The 20,976-nt window shown below is 40.1% G+C and overlaps 1 protein-coding gene across 2 annotated transcripts; it reads right to left on the bottom strand.

The window, feature by feature from the left end:
- Positions 1–895: 895 nt before the first annotated feature.
- On the bottom strand, positions 896–19,135 carry N4BP1 (NEDD4 binding protein 1). 2 transcript variants are annotated; one of them, XM_086757885.1, is made up of 7 exons: positions 18,867–19,135; positions 14,812–16,583; positions 7,618–7,748; positions 7,084–7,180; positions 5,173–5,280; positions 3,489–3,596; positions 896–1,405 (listed from the first exon to the last, which is right to left on the bottom strand). In XM_086757885.1, exons 1-7 carry the CDS (start codon positions 19,110–19,112, stop codon positions 1,069–1,071), a joined length of 2,799 nt encoding a protein of 932 aa, XP_086614011.1. In that variant the 5' UTR covers positions 19,113–19,135; the 3' UTR covers positions 896–1,068. The 2 variants fall into 2 exon arrangements, with proteins under 2 accessions (XP_086614011.1, XP_086614012.1); XM_086757886.1 differs by having other exon boundaries at positions 18,996–19,127.
- Positions 19,136–20,976: the final 1,841 nt, after the last annotated feature.

The following is a 20,976-nucleotide window of genomic DNA, read 5'->3' as shown; positions in this document are numbered from 1 at the left end:
TGAATAGGCAAATGGATTTTCTTGGTTTTCATTCCATGGATATTAGATTTTAGCCATATATACAATCACAGAACCACAGAATGGTTAGGGTTGGAAGGGACCTTCAAAGGTCATCTAGTCCAATGCCCCTGCAAGGAGCAGGGACATCCCCAACCAGATCAGGCTGCTCAGAGCCCCCACAAAGCTTCTTAGCTGCCCATAATATCAGAAGGCTGGTTGGTATCTGTAAGTTATTAATGTAATATACAGTTTTGTCCGTAGAACTCTTACAGTTACTGTTCCGTTGAATCTTTCGGTATATAAGAACGAGCACTTCCGAACATGTCAGCAGCCTTCCTGTCGATCATTCGAACCCAGCAGATGCATAATGCCACCTTGTGACAGGACTTCAACAACACACCGAGCATCCCCTGCTCCCAGACAGGGCTGTCCATAGGCCCTTAGCAGTACAGCCTATTTCCAAAATCCACAATGCAGGCTTAAGGAAAGCAGGTTCAAATATACACTAGGAAGAATTATCTGAAAATATTAAAAGGGTCTGTTTTCTTTCCATGGAGAAATATTTCAAACTTCATAAGTGAAGGAGGTACTAGCGGAGAGTAGGTTTTTGAAGAGTATCTATACTCTAGATACAAACACCAACAACGGTATGGGACAGGTGCGCGGCTTATGTTATAGTATGTTATGTGTACATCCAGAAAAAAATATCGGAAGCTGTAAGCATCACTTTTAAGCCTCTGGCATGATTTTTCCCCTTTTAAGGGAAGGGGTTTTAAAAAACTGCTAACACACTATCTTAAGTGATAACACTTCTTCAGAACTGCTACCGCTTTAATAAGCGATTCAAGTGAAGCAGAAGATTTGGGTTTTTTCATAGAAAATATTACTACAAATCTGTAGTAGGAGCAGTTTTTAATTTACCAAAAACTGGCATCTACAGCAACAGAACATACACAAAAATATCTTTGTTTATACAAATAAAATTAGGTTCTGAATATTCACAAAGCAATAGAGCAACATTTTTCTTCACATTGATACTCAAAGTTCGTCAGATGAGTTGTATAATATTCAGTCAAGCACCATGGCAGACAGTGCATTAAGATCTCTCATGAATGGATGATCAACTAGTATTTGATCAATCTTCTGTCTTTGCTCATAATCAGGAAAAATTTTAATCAGGGCTTCTCTTAGCTGTACTGTTTCTGAGGCAGATCTCTGTGGTGGATTTGCTAGACAAGCCTGTATGTTTGTTTCCAGCGGAAGCCACGTTGATGAACGATCACCATGTACTCTGTTTTTAGGCTGTCGACTGCTGCTGGTTGGTTTGGGGACTGGTACGAAGAAAGGTGTCTCAGAAGAATAGTGTCCACTGCTCTGTGAAGTCTTTTGTCCTGACCAGATATCTCTACAGGACAAAAGAAAAATTCTGATTAACCTAAGGTAAAAGAGATGCTAGCTGTCTCTGTACAAACACAGAAAAGAAAAATGCATACAACTCCTATACTTCACTGCTGCTCAGCTAGTTACTGACTGGAATCAAATGATAAGCATTTTTTCCAAAGTGAAACAAAACAGTAAGTGTAACAGTTTTCAATTTGAATCTGGCAGGACTACCAACATTAACTAGCATTATCTAGGGCTAGTTCCAATACGCTGCGAGTACTTGGCAGAACACAGCACCAGTCAAAGCTTATTTTATGGAAGTACCAACATCAGTCCTACTGAGCTAAAGGGATAAAACGATACATTGAACACACGTACACCAGCTCAGAACATGTGAAAATACTGACAGACCAAAGGGGCTTCCAGGTGCTCCACAAGACTACTCATCTACCTTTGCTCATGACTGTGAGCTGTGCTCACATGTAGATCAAGGCCCTGTTTGCCCCATATGATATCCTTAACGGGGCAGTGAAGTTTGTCAGCTATTTCAGGATGTGAATATTCTTCCTTAATTATTGAGATGTCATTTCAGACTTTGAAAAGTTGTGGCTACTCTAAACTGCTAGCACTACAAAATTTAGGGCCAAGTCTACTTCAGATGCCACCAGATTACACAGAAATGTGAGCTGGAATTCATGTTACAGTACAGCTTCCTACTACCACAGGAAACAGTATCTAAATTATAGAGCTCTACTTTATAAGCGTTTAGGTTACGACACCTCCCACTACTCAGCATGGAAAGGTTCTCTAATTGCTCAACATCCATCTAGTTTCTGATCTTATTCCTGGTGCTATTTATACTGTGTCATTTAACTCAAGCAGAAAAGTCTCAGAGGAGGAACAAAATTAACTCTTCACACTGGCACCTTGTCTCTGTCTTAAAAAACCCCACCCCACACCCCCAAAGCCTAGTTCCAGTTCCAACTTCACAGACAGGAAACCATTCAATTTGTACAATCACCAGTCACCCCTCAGAACAATCCGTCTTCATTTTTCTCAGACACGAGTGACTAAAGCACAGTGTTCTAAATGACATCTTGTAAGGGTTTGATACTAGAGTTTGAGTACTTCTTAGCGTTTCCTATCGGAGTTCTAGAACTGCACTTGCTTTTTTCATGTTGACTTATTTCCATACTTATTTTCAAATCAACCTGTGACCTGCTGGTACATACCTGCATCACCCTCCTCAGTTGTTTCCAACAGCTGAGATTCCTGCTTATTCTTTGTATTAATCCTGACGTACAGCTTGCCTTTTGCATTGCTGATTTTTAATTACCTCATTTGTTTCTAAAAGCTCTCTCAATGCTCCTCACTATCACTAGCATTTATAATTCCTAAGCTGGTGAAAGAACAGCAAAGAGCAGCTTACTTTCTTGTGCAAAAGAGCAAACCCATTCTCAAGTCTTGACAGGTAATGCAAAGCAAATTTGTACTTTGAATATATGCACATTTTAAAAACACAATGATCTTAAAGGAACAATATGCTTAATATTTAAAATTATGAATCAAGTACAAATGCATTTAATAGCAATGCCTCTCAAAAATAGTTTTAACAACAGTACAGTATCCTCAAGTGTGAAGCGAAATGCCTCTCCCGTGACAAAGAGTGTAAGTGTAGAGTGTTTCTTCTGTAGCACCTACTGTCCCACCATGAATAAGTGATCAAGCAAGGTGTTTTGAATATCATCACTGTAATTAACAGGATACCAGGCTACCACATACCCAAAACATTGGCAGCTTTGTGCTTTTTAAAAGAGGTTGGACGACCTTTGTATGAAAGCCACCACAGTGAAATCTCGGAGGAAGTTATTGTCTTACTTATCGTAGTACTGAGAGAGATCTTGATTAGATGCAAAGGTCACCAGCAGTTTCTGAACAGACTGAAGTAACAGGAAAAACATGTTTTTGTTAAGCTACTACATCCTACAGTGTTCTCACTTGGTTTTACTGTATAGATCTAAAGTGCTCAAGTGAACCAGGAAAACAGTTTATTTCAAAGGTGAAATTGTAACTGTCTCAAACAAAAGTGAAAACAGTGCTTATACCTAGAACAGCCTTCACTTCGAAGGAAGTCATCTAATCTAGGTCCATTTCTTCCCAAAGGATCATCAGGAACCATAAATATGTCACCAGCAAAAGTGTACTGGAGCAACCTGCAAGAGAGTTCTTTCAATACTATTTACTAACGATGTATTACACCCTTGCTGCCCTTCACCTCCGCAGCACAGGACAAGTTGCCTTAGAGCAGACACTTCACACCACATCAGGAGTCACTGAAGCTTAACTAGTAGCTCATTTAAGATACAACCAGCATTCACTGTCAAAATAATTTAATGGGAGCTCATGTGAACTCTTCCCATTACATTGCAGAACACTGAGATTTTTTTTTTTTGGACAAGTGTTGGATGACTGCAAAATTTTGCAAAGAGACCACAGTGGAATTTTCAGGTGATTACAGAAGATTTTCTGGTTGTTCAAACTCCCCCTCCTTATAAGGATCTTCAACCACGTAGGTAAAATGCATGTGCTATCAGAAAGCCACACAACTAGCAAACATAGCATTAGCTGTTCATAGTTAAGACAGAAAGAAGCTTTTTTTTTTTTCTGGAATCATTTTGGGACACAGGGAAATCTGCACTGAAGGAATCCAGTTTAACTAATGTTTTATCTGAGGAGAGAATTTGGTATAGTGGAAATTCCCCAGAAGTAAAACTAATAGCAGATGTTAGCACAAGCTCTTAAAAAACCACAGACTGAGAATGACATGCCAAGTATTCTTGCTGAAGTTCTGTAGGAGAACAGAACCTGATTTGAGTAGAATTCACTCAAGACACAGTGTAAATACCTACATGATTAGCCAACATCAATGCCGTATTCTCCGAGCTCTATTGTGAGAACCCAAGACAATTTTCCATTATTTATTCATTTAGCCTGATACAGTACCCCAGTATCCTTCCTGCAGCAGATGTACCCTCAGAAGATGTCAGGGAGACTCTGAGGGATTAGTGAGAATTTTGGGCAACAGAAGATCATACCTTAGTAGTAAATAGACCTGATTTAACTGGAGGGGAACAAAACAAAACACCAAACAAAAAAAAATAAACCAGTTGCACAGAAAAAACTATAATTCACAGAGTATCCACAAGCTGAAGCAGGGCTATTTGACAGCTAAGTGAACTAGTCTAAACCCAAAGGACACTTAACAATTGCAGGGAAATGGCTACAGGGATATATTGCAAGTGTTCATTATTTTGTTTAGCTATGGTGATTTGTTGCACTACAGCAAAGAGTGAGTGATTCTGAAACCTTAGAAGTGACACTGTATGTCTCCATCAGCTATCATGTCTCCTCGAAGAAATGAAATGTAGAACAAGAACGCCTGTGAGAATGGACCACCAAGCGCACACTCTAACAGGGTCTAACAACGAGCTTCAGAAGTGACATCGCTTGGCCGCCACACCAAGCTCCTATTGATGAGAGCAATTAACAAACACACATTAGAGAACAGACAAACAGTAGGGATATTAGACTATTCAACACGCAATTACAGCCACGAATCAAAGTGGTTAAACACACACAGTACTTTGCTGGGCTCTACCAGAACTGCATGATAGCTTAAATAAAAATAAATAAATCCCACATGAAGGTAAGGTGTCTACAACTGTAAGGACAGACATCCTTTTAAGCTTTCACAGAAACTGAGAAGTTTTGTAGAAATGGAGTAATTACCTTTTTTGAATAATTTCTCTCCAAGCACGTGATTCTGTCACAAATTCTCTGAAGTTGTCATTAGTCACAATAACACCTCCGGTTCTATCAGCAAGGTGTAATAAAAACCTGTAAAATTGATTTCACAGACCGTTAAGATATTCTGCAAATTGTCCAAATATCTAGGAAACTAAACATTTCACCATCCAAGATTAACCTATTTGCATGAAAACAAGCACTTCGATTACTAGGAAATTACTGTTTTGACCCACCATAAATCGTTTAAACATCATTTTAGGTAGCATGCATTTATTTAGTGCAGCAGAGTCTTCACGGGAGGCTTTTCTTCCATTAAAAAAAAAAAAAACAAAACAACAAAAACCCGAACACCATAAAAACCCACCTTGAGCAAAACCCCCCAAGCCCCACGGGATTACCAGATTCTGAAATATTTCTAGATGTAAATGGTTTGCTTTAAAAAGGAGTACAGCATTTATTACACATTCCAACACAAATTATTTCCATATACTTTTTTGCTCAGCATTAACGCCCAAGTTCTGCAAGACAGTGTTAGCTGTTTGCTCTGTCAACACTTGGTAACAGAGTGCTGCTACCATTTTGTTGTTAAATAAATTGTGACAAAAGATAACCACTGATTTATTAAGAAAAACCCATGATTTTTTTTACCTGTCCGAAAATAAGCTTTTTGCCATTTGAAACTATTTTAGCAAAGAGAGAATGGTGGTGCTCTTTTAAAGAAAAGTGTACATTTTTGATGAAAGTGCACAACTTATTTCCACAGTAATGTCAACTGTGAATACTGCACCTGGATAGCATTTTGTATGAAATGTTGGGTGCATATAATACAACAACAACTCCAGTAAACAACTCCAGCGTGGCTGCCTTGTACATTTTTTTTTGCCACAAGACTATTAAGAGATCAGAGTTGCTCTATTTTAACAAGGAAGATAAATTAAGTGCACTCTATCTGTCTTTTGTGTATCAAGTTTCGCAATCAGGTACACGACTGTGCAAACTAACAAAAATGGGCATGCCCATGATGCCAAAACCTGACAATTTTGTAGTCAGAAATATAAGGTATGAATGATTATTAGTAGTAAGGAAGAAACCAAAATCCAGCAAACTGTAGCTAGCTGTAGAACACAATTTCAAAGCTGCAAACTACTCACCCACTCAGCATTAGGAAAGCTGTTTGTGGGGAAAAAAAAAAAAAACTTAAGCAGCACGCACCTCTAGCTGTGTCTCAAGACTGGGAAAATTTGACAATAGCAACATAAGCACTAGGAAAGCCCCCGAACACCCCACAGAAAACCTGAAGCTTACTGTTATCTTGTTCACTGAAAGACGATCCTGACGTTTTGAAGCTGAACTTTGGTGCTCAAATTAACTTGGAAATTTACTGCCCTACACATGGTTACAAATACACTGCTCCAAATAGACATCTATGGCTGTATGCCACAACGGCATCCAGAAAAAAAACAGAACAAAACAGTTCCGTTCAGTAGCTGATTTATGCTAGTGCTCCCAAAACATAAAAGACAATTGAGGGATAGACTGGTGATCAGGAAAGCAGAAAAACATTACTAGAAGACTAATTTCTTCCTCAACGCAAGTGATGACATTTAAAATGGATTAGCTTTTTTTTTTTAATAAAATTTCCATGAAAAATTGCCATTCTCCATGAATTTCTGAAAACAATGTGTAAAACATTATTAGTGAATTACATATAAAAATGTTTCTTAGCACAGTAAAATAAGGTAACAGATGTAGAGCTCAGTCTTAAGTGGGATGCATAGCTCTCTGTCTAGACAAGTTGAAAAACTAGCTAATACAACTGCGCATGAAGTATTAAGCTTTTACAACCATTAGTCAGATGTTTAAAAAGACTGCATAACTATGCATATTCCGTACCTGTCGTCATGAGCAGCAATTCTTGCTCCTAAAACCATCCTTGCAGGGGTTAAAGACAATATTCCAACATCCTGGAGCTGTGTTAAGAAATCCTGCTCTGTTAAAACATGAAACAACTGTTCTTAAAAACAAAAGCTTTCTTCTAGGCTATTTATTGATTTGGCGATTAGTCTGAGATATAATTAGCAGAGAAGATGGGCTATTTTTGTACCTACTAATCTACAGAAATGACATGTTGACAGCTGAAGAATTGCTAATATTATGAAGATCAGGAGGAAGAGGTTGCAACTAGAAATTACAGAGCAAACAACAAACAGACAAACCAGCCTGCGCTTACGGCACACCAGTTCACCTGAGCAGCATTTCAGAGTATCTCACACTGTATATGGAATCCCGTTACTCAGGCTGAGCAGACTGCTCATGCTTAACATTTTATGAAGTATTCCTTCTCCACTCATTCTTCACAGAAGTATACAAAAACCACAGTTAAAATGTAGATTAATAAAGCAAACATTAGGAAACTATTTCCCTCACCTGTAATGTAAGGATCACGTCTTGTTCTCCACTGTGGAACGAATACGGTAATATTTCTGTGGCCACGTTTCCAAAAGTAGTCAACAGCTATTGCAATTCCTCGACAGGAGAAGAATTTCCTTAGACCATGACTGGGGGTGGAAGAAAGAGAAGGGACATCAAATTCACTAGACTTTTACTACTATAATTACAAAGAAAATGGAACAAAACCTTGCAAAGTGAAGCTGGAACTTACACTTACAGCCTCACCCAGCTAAAAGGTAGGTGGATGTTACAGATGAGGAATCCTATAAACGGAAAGAGATCTTCAGCAAAAGAGGATAGAAATGTCACTTTGCAACGTTACAGCTCAGTCTCTTTTCAGTTGTGTGGGCACAATGATATTTGAGTAATTAGAAGTGGGTTTGCTTTTAAGAACAGGCCAATAGGGATGCTTTACAAAATCTACTGATTACAGATTTAAATGATCATAATGCACTATTGTAGTAGTTCCAAATGATGTCCCACTACAAAACACACCACCTTTGGTTCAACCGGTTCCCAAGGATTACGTCTGAGTCTAAGCTACTAAGGCCTCCTCTCCCTTCATTTCAACAATCTGAGCATCTGTTTCGATGCAAAATAACGACATTTCTTTGACGAAAGATTTTCATAACACTGTATTTTAGTGGCATTTGAAAATATAAGGTGTTCACTACCTGGTTTTGCAAGTCAGTTAAGAAACTTTCCAGAAAAAAAATCAGTAACTGCCTAATACGAATGATAAAGAGACTGGAGCTGATGACCTTGTGCGGTCCCTCTCAGTCTGAATTATCTCAGTGATCCTATCTGTACACCTATTTAACAAATGGCAGGAAGTCCTCCTTTAGTAATTAGCTGTCTAACCAGATTCTGGGAACAGAGCTTCAGGAAAATAAAGAAAGAAGAATCTTAAAATAAAGCACAGAAGACAGAATCAAAAACATCTCTGGAATAAATTCCTACAAAACACCTACTAGCACTTTACATAAGGCTAAATCCAGTTTTCATTCAGAAACTTTTCCCCTGCCACGTTCATAGACTGGAGGCAACATGCAGACAAAACAAAGATATACCTAGGTAGAAACGACACACTGGTGCAGAACTGATGGCATGAACATGCAAAGCACTTCGTACAAAGCAGTACATATTCTGTTTTGAGTTAGATGTGAACTCACTACAACGTGCTTCTCACAACAACAAGTGATCAAATGGCACTCTTACTTCAAACCAGTCTCCCAGTTAACGTGCAGTTGCATACCATAAGCCTAACAGTAGGCCCCATTAAGTTTTTAAGAGAATCTTATCTGTAAAACCCTCGTTTATCCTACCAGGAGATCTTCTGAAGAGAGAGTTCTTTAAAACATCTCCATGGAAATATCTTATAGCGAAACTCAGCCTTTAGTAGCATTCTGGTATCCTTTCCCAATTTTCTAAACTAATTTTAAAGTAAACGTATCAAAATATAAATCTATTCAGGTTCTCTGAATTTGGAGAGGAATGTTTTATGCAGAAGGGCAGAAAAATGAGTAAGCTACATCTGAACTATAAAAGGCAAAAAAATCTGACTTATCAAGAGAGTTTCTGGAGAAACAAAATCCTATGCCACATTTGCCCTAGTAAAAGTAAGTATTCTTAACATCAAGATCAGTCAAATAAAGGAATGCTATTGTCACAGAAGAGTTACCTCTCATAAACCTTCTAACTTAAAAGGCAGTCACCACCCCCCACTCTAAGTTAGGTATGCTGTTCAATAAACCGGGGAACTCCGATAAACGCTTTCACTGGACCAATGCCTCTCCTCTGGACTTCCAGAGACACAGAGGTCTCCATGTTGAAAATTACGACATCTCTACTTGTCCATTCTCCCATTTTAGAGCTTTAAACCTGCTGAACTACACAGGGTACTCTGTTTTTCAAATGTTTTGAAGCCTAGAACAGCAGCTTTTGACTTGTCCTGTATGATCACGAACTCCTGCTCTGCAGCAACTTGAAAAAAAAAAAAAAAAGCAGGCAAACTGAAGCAATATATTTATCAAATATCATGTAGAACTAAGGTGAGCTATAACATGAATAAATATGTCACTACTAGATAAACAGAAATATGAAATGCCTTATTTGAGCTAGGTAAACATCAGCAAGTTACCACAGCAAGGCGCTCTTTTCAAGATCTCAAAGACAGCATCTGTTCCCCAGCTGCCTTTGTAAATACCAGCTTTGGCTGTCCCAGGTCTCTAAAAAACTGTGGAAGACTCTACAAAGGTATTTCTTAACGTAAACAGAGGTGATCACAAGCAGCATAAAGCAGCAAACAGCATGTTGCTTTCCAGGACATATAACATTTTCCCTTTGGTTTTGTAATTAAATTAAGGAAGGTACATATCATTATTTACAAACAACTACAGCAAGATATAGTTCCATTCAATTATTCTTTCATTCTGAGTTTCTTCCACTTTTTAATGAAATGTAATTTAAAATTACCTGACAACTATCTGGATATTTCAGATAGCCCTGAAAGGCCTGTTTTCAGCACACAAAACCAGGCAATTTTAAATAATACCTGTTAGCAGTTAGAGTAAACTCTGGGCTTTCTCTCATGCAACAGGCACACCGGCAGTACGGCTAGCATTAGTTATCAATGCGCTGCTTTTACTGGGCTGCACATGTCAAGAGGAAAAATTCTTCAGCTTCCTGCAGTCTTCCATGTGGGCAATGATTAATACACTCCTTCCCCACGCCACGTAACATTCAGGGGTCAGCAACCCAAAACCCAACTCAGGCATGGAAGCAGATGTCCACAACCTCAAGGTACTGAGAAGTAAAACTGAAGACAATTCCAAGCAAAATTGAAAACAATTTTTCACTTTCTAAGATTAAGAACATAATGGGGCTTTATTTAGCCAGAAGGAAGCTGCAGAATACCTACGTTACAACACCACCAGGCCCTCACGCAGCCGATATTTAGTAGGACGCGTATCTCAGTGGTTCTGCCATGTCGAGGCAGCTCCCTGTCCTTCGCTGTTCCTAAGCCCAGTTTTCACTTGCCTGAGCAGCGGGCGGCAGGCGTGACACAACCAGATTCAGGGACCGCAGGGCAACGGTACCCAGCTACTGCGCCTTACTCTGACGGGGGGTGTGTGCATGCTGGAGTGCGTGAAGGAAGCACCCGAACTTCAGGAATGCACAAATATAGTAGATAAGTACACATATACTGGGTGCGCATGCACAAACATTCTTTTTAGCTGACAGGGGTGCTCAATCCAAAAAGTTAGGAGACTACTGCCTATAGTAGCCTTGCAGCCATCACAGAGATAAGCAGATGTTTATCCACCATCTTTGAATTCAGTGGTTTCAGATGTATTTGGTTGTTCTTAACAAACCCAAAGATACAAAACCCCATAGACGAAATACGCAGACGAAAAAATACCTCTCCATATTAAAAAAAAAAAAAAAAAGAAAAGGATGTGACATATTTGTTATTTTCTACATGACCCCAACAATTTGCATTTCTCTTCCACTAGTACATGTTTGGGAAATCATTTTAAAAAGTTCAAGGTAGCTTATGACTCAGTTGTGACTTGCATTTTGACGTCACTATTTTCTAAAGAACAGATCTGAACAAGGAGGAAGTAAGTGTGCTTTAAAACCTATTTACTGTACAAAACACTGTACTTAAGTTAAAGCAGTGTCAGGAGTTACGGACCATGTCAGGCTTCCCCTATAAAGTTAGCATGACTATAAAATACCAGAAAATCTTAATCTATTAATGCAATTAATTCTCCAGTGATTGACCTGAAAAGTTTTCCTGTTGCCAGTCATAAGGGACTAGCTCTGGGCTCTTTAAGCTGGGGAAATCAATTTGTAAGAATGATCATCACCTTCTTCAATTAATGATCACTTGGTAGGAAAGGTGATAAGAAACCTTCCAACATTCTTTCTCACGAACAGAAGTTACTTAGATTTACTTTCGATGCTTCCTCTGTGCTACAGAGGCTTTCTGGACTAACTGCGAGCATTTCTGTATGACTAGGTCCTTGGTCCTTAAACTGCATTTGAAGCTAATCATCTTCAAAAACATACATTTTGTTCGGAATGGGGAAAAACAGTCATCTAGCAGGAACATGTGCTGATACATGAGGCCTGCTAAAGAAACAGGAAAAGTGAGATATATTTTCATATTCATTAAGTTTAAAACATCAGCAGAAATATTTCTGAGCGAACTATACATCTAGGAATTTCAAAGTATCATCTGTTATATCACAACATCATAAATAATCAGCAAATAGCAAGGTGTCAAAATAGAGATCATCAGGCTAGGGCTGTACATAAAGGGAAGAAGCAACTCCCCCAATTTGCTAAAATAACATTAACAGTTCTACTAGCACTTCCAAAAATAACCACACCATTTATTATTCCTGTTCTCAAGCAAAATTCATACAGAGAAAAGGGAGCTAGAGGTATTTATTATCAATAAATTGAGGAAGTTTTGCTATTCCATGAATTCTGGTGAAATGTTTAGGAGCTACAGTAGAACTTTCATAACCACGGAAGAACAGTGTCTAAGAGCATCTTTATCTGTCTCTGTGAAACCAGCAGCACGCATCCATTTTTTCCTCTCATTAACACAACTGTGCGCACATTCGTGTGCAGGTCTGTGTTCACATAGTTACTTCTGGGAAACTGTACCAGCTGTCAACTGTCTGAAACATTAAATTCATTTTAGGACAGACTTTGACATTATTTTCTTACGGTACATAACATTATATATTTTTTTTCCTGGAAAATGTATTTTCTTCCTTTAAACAGCATTTAAATCCATTCTTTTGGGAAGCCTCTTCCACCTAATAGCTGGAAGTAGGTGACATACGCTACATGTACCTTAACCAGTCAGATGCGTTTTTCTCAGCCTAAGAGCATCCCACAGAATTCACGGGATCACTGGTAGTACTCTGGCCTATTGTTAGAAAATATCCTATTCAAAAATTAGTTACAACTAAGTACAAGATAATACAGCTGACATGAGGCTCTTCAGGATTTCCAATCACCAAGATTAAAATCCATATTTTAGAATTGTTTAAGAAACACTTGAACAACCTAACGTTTTCCCACTTTGGGGATACGGATGATCTTTCTCAGAATTGCTACTGTTTTGCTTAAAGTACTCCATTTTGGTTCCGCCAGCATGGTTTCAGAATGAAAACTAATTTCTGTACTTGGAAGGGTTTATGCATGTTCAGCAGAGGAACTCTGAATGCACCAAAAAAATCGTAAAGAGCAAGTTTTCATGGCTAGTTTACTCTTATTGTCACATTGACGAGGGGAGCAGGAGAACAGTCAGTCAGCTTCTTCTTAAGAACTACCACCTCCTCATTAAGAAGAAGAATTACGGCATTTGTCATTGCTCACTTTAATATTCCAAAACTACAAAAAAGCCCCATAGCAAACACTCACAAAACATTTTGACATGCTTGCTTGCCAGAATTTCTTGGTATAAAAACAAACAATCCACGTCTCTTCCTGACTAGAGAACAACAAGCAATTCAAGGACAGTTTTGATGAGATAAATGTTAAAATGAACCAAGTGAAGCACAAAATTTTAAAGAGATATAGGTTCTAACTGATTTTTGCTATTCCAGTTAGTTATAATAAACTTTTTAAAAAAAGAAAATAAAATAATGAAAATTTTAATTGGCTATGCCCTTCAAAGTTGTTTACAATAGAAACACTGCAGGGAAACAAGGAATTAAAAAATATTTACAATAATGGAAAATCCCTGCATCACAGTCAACGAAAGGGATTTCTTGATCTTTTGAGCATTAGCTGTGCCCATTTCACAGGGTTTGTTTGCACGGTGCCTTGTCAGCCAATCTGTTAAAGTTATCTACCAGCCCTTTAATTGTCTGCTATTGTTTGCATACATTCTTTCAGGAGGAACAAGAGGTGAGGTGTGTGTGCACATACACGCAGTTTCCTACTCTGCAAGTTTTAAGGAGGGGGATGGAATATTTTTGTAGCACGCCTACATTTGCAAAAGTCACAGGACTCCAGCACTGATGGGTAATGTTAAAGGACAAATACGTTACTACTGTATAAGAACCTCCACTTCAAAGTTACAAGATGCTAAGAGCAAAAGTAAAAAAGAAATCAAAACACTTTACTCTTAAGTTGATGGTAACTCAACTTTTTGTTAGGAGTGTGCAAAGCAAATTAAGTTTCACGCATAAAGTTGCTTGCAACAGAGCAGAGCTCACTAAAATGACTTCTGACTGAAGTGTTACACGGAGCAGGAGCACTGACAACTCCAAGTACGTTGCTCTGGAATGGCACAAATTAGGCTTCAGACATGACCACCGCCTAGTAAGAAATGCTCTAGAAGTAATTCACTTCTCATTTTGAAACATCAAAATCTCACTTACCTCTAACATATATCTAGTTCTAGTTTTCGGTGCCCATTCTGTTCAATTTTTTTTCCTGATTATTTTAGTATTTGGGCTTCATAAATCTGAGGTGTGTCTGTATTTACAAATTCACAATTTCTACCAGAGCAGGAAAGCTAAGTCTTAAAAGTCTTCACAGAAAATATTTTCCAGACTATTGCAATTACCAACCAATTTTTAAGTCAAAACCGAGTATTTTCCTTATTCTACTTTAACTAGTCATCGCATTTGTTCAACTTCAGTTTATGTAATTTTTTTAAAACCAAAAGTAAATCCTACATGAACTGTTTCATGAGAGAACATCCCACAACCACACTGTTCTGGCTGGATTTGTGTACTGAAGTACATGTCATGTAGTGCACCTGCTAAAGACTTCTGAATTTCCTGCTATGCACAATATCTCAAAAAAACAGTAATAGCTCCAAACAAGTCAGTCATACAAATGAGTGCTGTTACTAAACAAAGAATAAAAACTATCAAAACTGCTACGCATTGGAAATTAAAACGGTTACTGTTAATCTCATGCAATTTTTTCATTATCAAAAGCCTTACCATAACTTAGCAATGCAGCCATTACCAGCAGCTGAAAAACCTTGCTGTGTACATGGACTGCTGGTCACCAAAAAGCGTGCTAGCAAAAACCTGACACGTGCCACAGCAACCTCTTAGGCCCTATTTCATTTGGAAGTCCATTGTGCTTTTAATGAAGAGATGGATGGCCAAGAAGAACAATACTTACGAAATGGCAACATTGCTTCCATCAATAATGATATGTTTTAAATATGGTTTCCCAGGTTCATTTTTCAACTCCAGTCTGTATGGCTTTTTCAGAGACTCCAAAAATCTTTGAACTCCAGTAACTGAAGGATCAGGATGATGTCTATGTGGTCCCACTGTCTCTCTATCAAGATCTGAAGGACACATTTGTGAAGACAACACCTGGTCTGGGACAGGATTTTCAGAATTTGACATCTGGGAAGGGTGTTGGTTGAAAGACCTCACTCGAGAAGAGGAGCTGCAGTGCGCTAATTGGTCCCCAAAACCAGGATGACTGTTCTGTACAGTTGAGGGCCCTGCAGATTTTTGCTGAACTGCAGTTTTAGTCTTAGTTGAGACATGCTGCACATCCGAGCTTCCTCTGGCTACAAAATCAACATCTTTTAGAGCTCCAGCTTGTACAGCACTGAAAGTTACACCACCATCAGTTTCTATATCGCTTGACCTTGAGCTGTGATTCTTACCAGGGCAAGAAATGTCTCTTTGCTTACAGCATATAGCTGAATTTTTACTGGAAGGAGAAGCAGGTTTGCATACCGACATACGCATTTTATCTTCTGCATCAACTTGCACGCTTGGTGAATCTCTCATTTTGTGATATTCATTTTTTGTCTCCTTTGAAGTATGACTGGATTTAAGTGGACTTTTATTCCTAGATATGCCTTTGTCTTCTAGCTTTTGTGAATTATTTGCATTACTTCCTAAAGGATTGATAGTTCTAGGCTTTTGAGGTGACTGTTCCTGTTCTTTTTGAAATTTTAAATTCTCCTTTTCAATTTCTTCTAGCAACGTTAATGGTTCCACAGATTGTCCTAGGATACCAATAACTTTTTCTACAATATTTTGGGAATATCCCATTGTTCTGAAAAAGTTCACGAGAATCTTATATTCAGCTTCCTCACTGATATCATCACCTTCCTTAAGGCAGTAACTGGGATAATCTGAATCACTGCAGCTATCCGAGAGCAGATCAATAACAGCATCCTTGTCTGAAGGATTACTGCGTGAGGCAGATTTCACTTCCTGATCATTTTCCAAAGAAAACTGCTTTTTAGGGAGCCTTTCCTCCTCTTCAGAAGATCTTCTTTTACATGACTGCCTTTCTTTAGACACCACTGCCTCTAACAGAGGCACAGTATTTATCGGAACAAAACTTGTTTCGGGAGCATCAGAAAACACAGTGTCCATTTGCTTTGTAAGCTCAGTTACAGGCGTCCCAGCGTTGTTTCTTGCTTCCTCACCATGTGCCCTTCCATCTCTGTTTGCCGCAATTACTACGGAGGCTTTCTCCTGTAAAATCTCTGTTGGGCTTTCAGACCCTGTAAGATCTATGATATCGCTCTCCGCTTCACAACATTCAGTTTGTGTGAGAGCCAGGAGTTCTCTTTTTAGTGAACTAGGCAAAATCAGTAAATCCATTGTATATTTATCTGCATGTGCTTCCACAAATTGTCTGAATTGCTTTTTAATCTCCGATTCATTGTCACTTGATAAGCTTTCGTTATTCTCAAAAAGCTTCACAAGCTGCTGAACATGACTTTGAGCCATAACCACAGCTTCTGCACCCCCCTTAATACTGAGCAATCCTATTTCCAGCACTGTTATATCAGCACACGTATCCTGAATAAGACTGTTGAGAAACAGGCTCTGTGCACCAACAAAGATGCAGTGCATGTCCTTTGGGTAGTACTGCTTCTCTTCTAGTTCAGGTTCACAGAGTCCCTTAATATACTCCTAGAAGGAGAAAAAAGATAACAGGGTCAATATTTGTCAAAAGTCAATATAGAAAATTATAGTTTTGGTTAGGTCAGTAATGGACAAGTACACTAGAAAATAAAGCCAACTTAGCATAAGAAGCGTGAGAAAGTAAATACTGCCAGTAAATCGGATAACAGAGATAAGATACAGATACCCGAAATTATTTTAAAATAGATCTTATAGAAGGCAAACTTTCTTTTATAGCCTACTGTTTATAAAAAAAAAAAATACTTGAGGCTGATAGTAACAGAGTATTTAAATTGTAGCTCAAACAGTTTAAAAGACATGTCAAAATAAAGTTTATTTTCCCATTCCCATTCTTTGCGGGACAGCATACGCTTCACGAAAAAAATGCCTTGCCCTAGAGAACTCTACCTAGTCCACGAAACTGAACTTCTACCAACAGTTTCTAAAGAAAATTTCCAAAGGCTTATCGCAGCAGTAGCTATCCTACATTTTAAAGTAGTTATTACGTGTTATTTATTCTATACTTACGGCTCACGAATCAAGGGCATTCATCCTGCAGCATGGCACAACATAACTAGTAGCCACAGTCATATCCATTAAAAGATGCCCTATAGAAAAAAGCCCTTATACTAAAACCAGGCAAGTGACAAAAGCCCTGTCTGGGCTCTGACAGGTTCCCATATTAATGAAATAAACCATCTGTATTTTAAATCTACAACTGCCAGAGTAGCTAATGACAACGGGTATATAACACCAAAGAAAATCACACCCCAAAAGCTCAGCAGTAAGCCAGCTTTCCACATAAGGCTTTGAAACTCAGTATTTTGAAAAAGCAGAAAATACTGACAAATGACTGAGAAAACTTCAGGCTCCAGCTAATTCTGTCTTCTGGAAGTTCAGGTTTTAAACAGATTTAAATCTCATTGCTATTTCTGCCACCTAGAAGTTACTATAGGTAAATTCACTACACTATCTTGTTTTAAATGTATCACAGTTCAGAACTCTGTCAATACAGGATACTACTTCTTCCTTCAGGTCGCGCTATTTTTCCCCAAACTCTCTCTTTCTGTGCTTAAAATTCTGTAACGTAGCAAAACCCGTTTCCAACTTCCAGTCATTGTATTTGTAGACTCCCAAATACACCAAATTTTATTATCTATCTTTACTCTCAGAAATTAAACTTCTCTTTTAGATGGAACTGAAAACCAGTACAAGGTAATGAATAACATATCGCTGCTTCCTGTCACCTCCTGAGTTACATCACCACAAGTATCAAGGCAGGCTGCTTCAAAACCATATTAGCTCAAACTGCTTCTGCAACAAAATCCACAGGATTACTTTTCATGCCTTAGTCATCATATGACTGCTTTTGCAGAGCAACAGGACAATGACGTAATTAGAAAAAAAAAAGATCTTCAAAATCTGTTAACTTTTTTTTTAATGTTTACTAAGCAGCACTGAGGAATTAATACATTGCCTGTGACCAACGAATTAAAACACAAATTGCCATCACAAAACTTCTTAAAGGGAGACAAAAAAGATGTGCAATGGTTCATATTTTTTAGTCAATAATCCATCCCGATAGGGTCTGAAAACTGCTCTACATGTGCGGGGAAGTCAACTCCCCCATACTTGTTAAGGTATTTTGGGTAGGAAACATTTTGTATGTTATTAGGAAAAGCAGCCAGGAGAAAAACAGAAATCTTGTTCTGTTTGTTTCAGGCTTCAACTTTCTGGAAAAAAAAAGAAAGTTGCACTGCAGCTGCCTGGAGAAGAATATGCTACCTGTAACACTTTCTGGAGTCTCGGAGCCCAAGCATACAAGCAAATTGGCTTAGAGTCAATTTCAGAGTCAAATAATTAAAAAACTTCAACATTCATAGGATTTTCTGTGTAAGTCTTATGCATGACACATGCTCGCTGTCAGGGCGAGCTTCCCCAACGAACCCCTGGGCGCCGCGGAGTGAGTTAAGCCTGTAAAACAACGGTGAAACAGGGCAACACCCGACCGACTCCGAGGAATTTCTTCGGCTCGGGAAGAAAAAGGAGAGGGATGCGTTCTAATGGCGCGGGGCTCGGGCCCGCAGGCCGCTCCCCCGCTCTCAGCGCCGAGGCCCGGAGACAGCCCGGCACCTGGCACGCACCTGTTTGCCAAGGCGGGACGGTTTCGGTTTCCTCCTCGAGCACTCACCTTCTTTCCCCACCCCTTCTTCTTCCCCCCACCCGCCCGCAGCGGCCCGCGGCCCGGAGGGGCCCCGCTCCGCCCGCCCCGGCCCCCCCCCGGCCCCGTACCTTGGCGCTGCGCACGGCCCTCCCGCCGCCCGCCAGCTGCACCCAGATGCGGGCGGCGGCGGGCGGCGGGCCCGGCGGCGGGGCGGCGGGCAGCCAGTCCCCCTGCCCCCCCAGCACGGCCAGCCGCACCTCGAACAAGCCCTCGATGCGGCCCCGGTTCCCTTCCAGGAGGCGGCTCTTCTCCGCCGGGACGGTGAACTCATCCGGCCCCGGCTCGGAGCCGCGGGCTGCCCGGCGAGCCGCCATCAGCGCCGCCCGCGCCGCCCCGCGCCCCGGCCGCCCATCCCGCCGGGCCCCAGCACAACAACACGGGGAATCCCCGGGCTCCCTCCGCACCGCCCGCCGACGTCATCGGCCCGCGACAGGCGGCGGGGGCACCGCCCCGCCCCGCTCCGGGAGGCGGGCAGCGCCGCCCCGCCGCCATCTTTGTCACGGGCGGGCGGCAGCGCTCCTCGTCCGCCGTGCGGCGCGCGCCAGCAGGCCGCGGCCCCGCACGGGACAGACACCGGCCTCCTGACAGCCCGGAAGTGCGGTGTTTCAGGCAGTGTTGGCACGGCCGCGTTCTGGTGCCGTCGTCTTGGATTTCGTTTAAAAAAGACACAGAAGATTTACCCCTCGTGGCCTTAGGGGACAGAAGCGTAATCCCCATCCCCAAATCCTTAGCTCTGATAGCTCAGAAAACTAAGAGGACACACTTTTACTTAAAAAATGGGACGTAAAGGAAAATACTACTTCTTAAAACATAGCCGTAGGACTTCTCTCGACTTCTGAAGGCCCGCAGTTGTCAGTGCTGAACAACCGCTGTACAACAGTTTAATTTCTTTCCTCTCTTCCCGTCCCAAATCCCAGGGACCTATCTTCCAAGTTCCCCCTAGACTATTTGACTGCCGCTTGTTCCGTCCATATTTTTAGCATCACTGTAAAGTTAGTTTTTAGTAGCTATTCGTTAAATACAGCCTCCTAAGGGAGGATGAATATTCTATGGTTGTGCATCTAAATCTATGTATTTTGCTTTAGTCTACTTGTATGTTACACCAGGAAAGGATTAATATGAAAATACGAAATATCATTTTTATAAAGACACTTGTATCCCTGCTTAAAAACTTTTAAGCCAAATGACAGTTTGCATTTCTTAGCACGTTGGAAAATCAAGCTAAGTGCTTACGCCTAAGTATAGCTATCTGCATTTTCTTCCCTGGGTTTGAAGTATTGTATCTTTGAGTCCAATGCAATTTTTGTCTGCGGCATGGTAAAATGGGAAAATGTACATCTGTGTACACACGCTGCGTTTACACACACACGCACGTTCTAAACAGGGTAGGGTTTTGATGATGAGTGTCGTATTCGCAGAAGATGCTTGATAAAATTTCCCTGATTTTGTTCTTTGCTTTCTCATCAGATTATTCTACAGCATTCACAGGTAAGAATGTAATCTCGCATCCAGCAGGGCAATTTGAGGTGATGGGTGCCATCCACTGTTAAAATGCGGTCACTGCAGCCGTTTGTGCATTGTCATTATTAATTACACATGAAAGTGTAAGCAAGGAACTTCAAAATAAAAATAAAATTGCCAGCGTTTTGAGATACAAAGTATCATTAAAAGGCTGAAAGAAAATGCTTTTGTTTCTGCCTACCACGTCAACACAGCCTTTTGGAATATCTCAGGATGACTGAAAGCTTGCTGGTTTCTAAATGATGTGGATAATGCTTGGTGCTGCGTGTGTCTTCTCGTGCTCTGTTTTGCCATGCTGTATGTTATAGAACTTGATCTCAGCGCTGAATTTATTGCAATCTGTGTAATTCTCTCTGTGTCTTCCCCCTAAATCTATATTTGAGGTTATTTACAGCATTGTAAGGGTCTGAAACTGCTCCCAGGGAGGTCCCTGTGAGTGTGACTGGTTCTGTAAGACCGACCCAGTTTGCTGAGGTTCGGTCGCACATGACATTGTGATGTTCAAGGCAAACGAAAGCCCTTTTGATGTGGAAAAGACTATTGAAAATGATGTTTATGAACATGGGTCAATTATTAAAACAAGTTGGAACTTTTGCCCTGCATGGTTGTTGAAAAAATATTTAGATTATAGTAATTTTAAAATTATTATTATTTTTT

Source organism: Chlamydotis macqueenii, chromosome 13 (genome assembly GCF_036417535.1).
Source record: "Chlamydotis macqueenii isolate bChlMac1 chromosome 13, bChlMac1.mat, whole genome shotgun sequence".
NCBI lineage: Eukaryota > Metazoa > Chordata > Aves > Otidiformes > Otididae > Chlamydotis > Chlamydotis macqueenii.
The sequence above is the reverse complement of the archived record's forward strand: the minus strand, read 5'-3'. Positions and strand labels throughout refer to the sequence as shown.

Coding starts and splice junctions, on each gene's coding strand:
- N4BP1 (XM_086757885.1), bottom strand. CDS start 19,112: ATGGCGGCTCGCCGGGCAGCCCGCGGCTCCGAGCCGGGGCCGGATGAG. Junction 5,281..7,083: donor ATTGCTGCTCATGACGACAG/GTACGGAATATG, acceptor TCAATTTTACAG/GTTTTTATTACACCTTGCTG. Junction 3,597..5,172: donor AGAGAAATTATTCAAAAAAG/GTAATTACTCCA, acceptor ACTCTCTTGCAG/GTTGCTCCAGTACACTTTTG.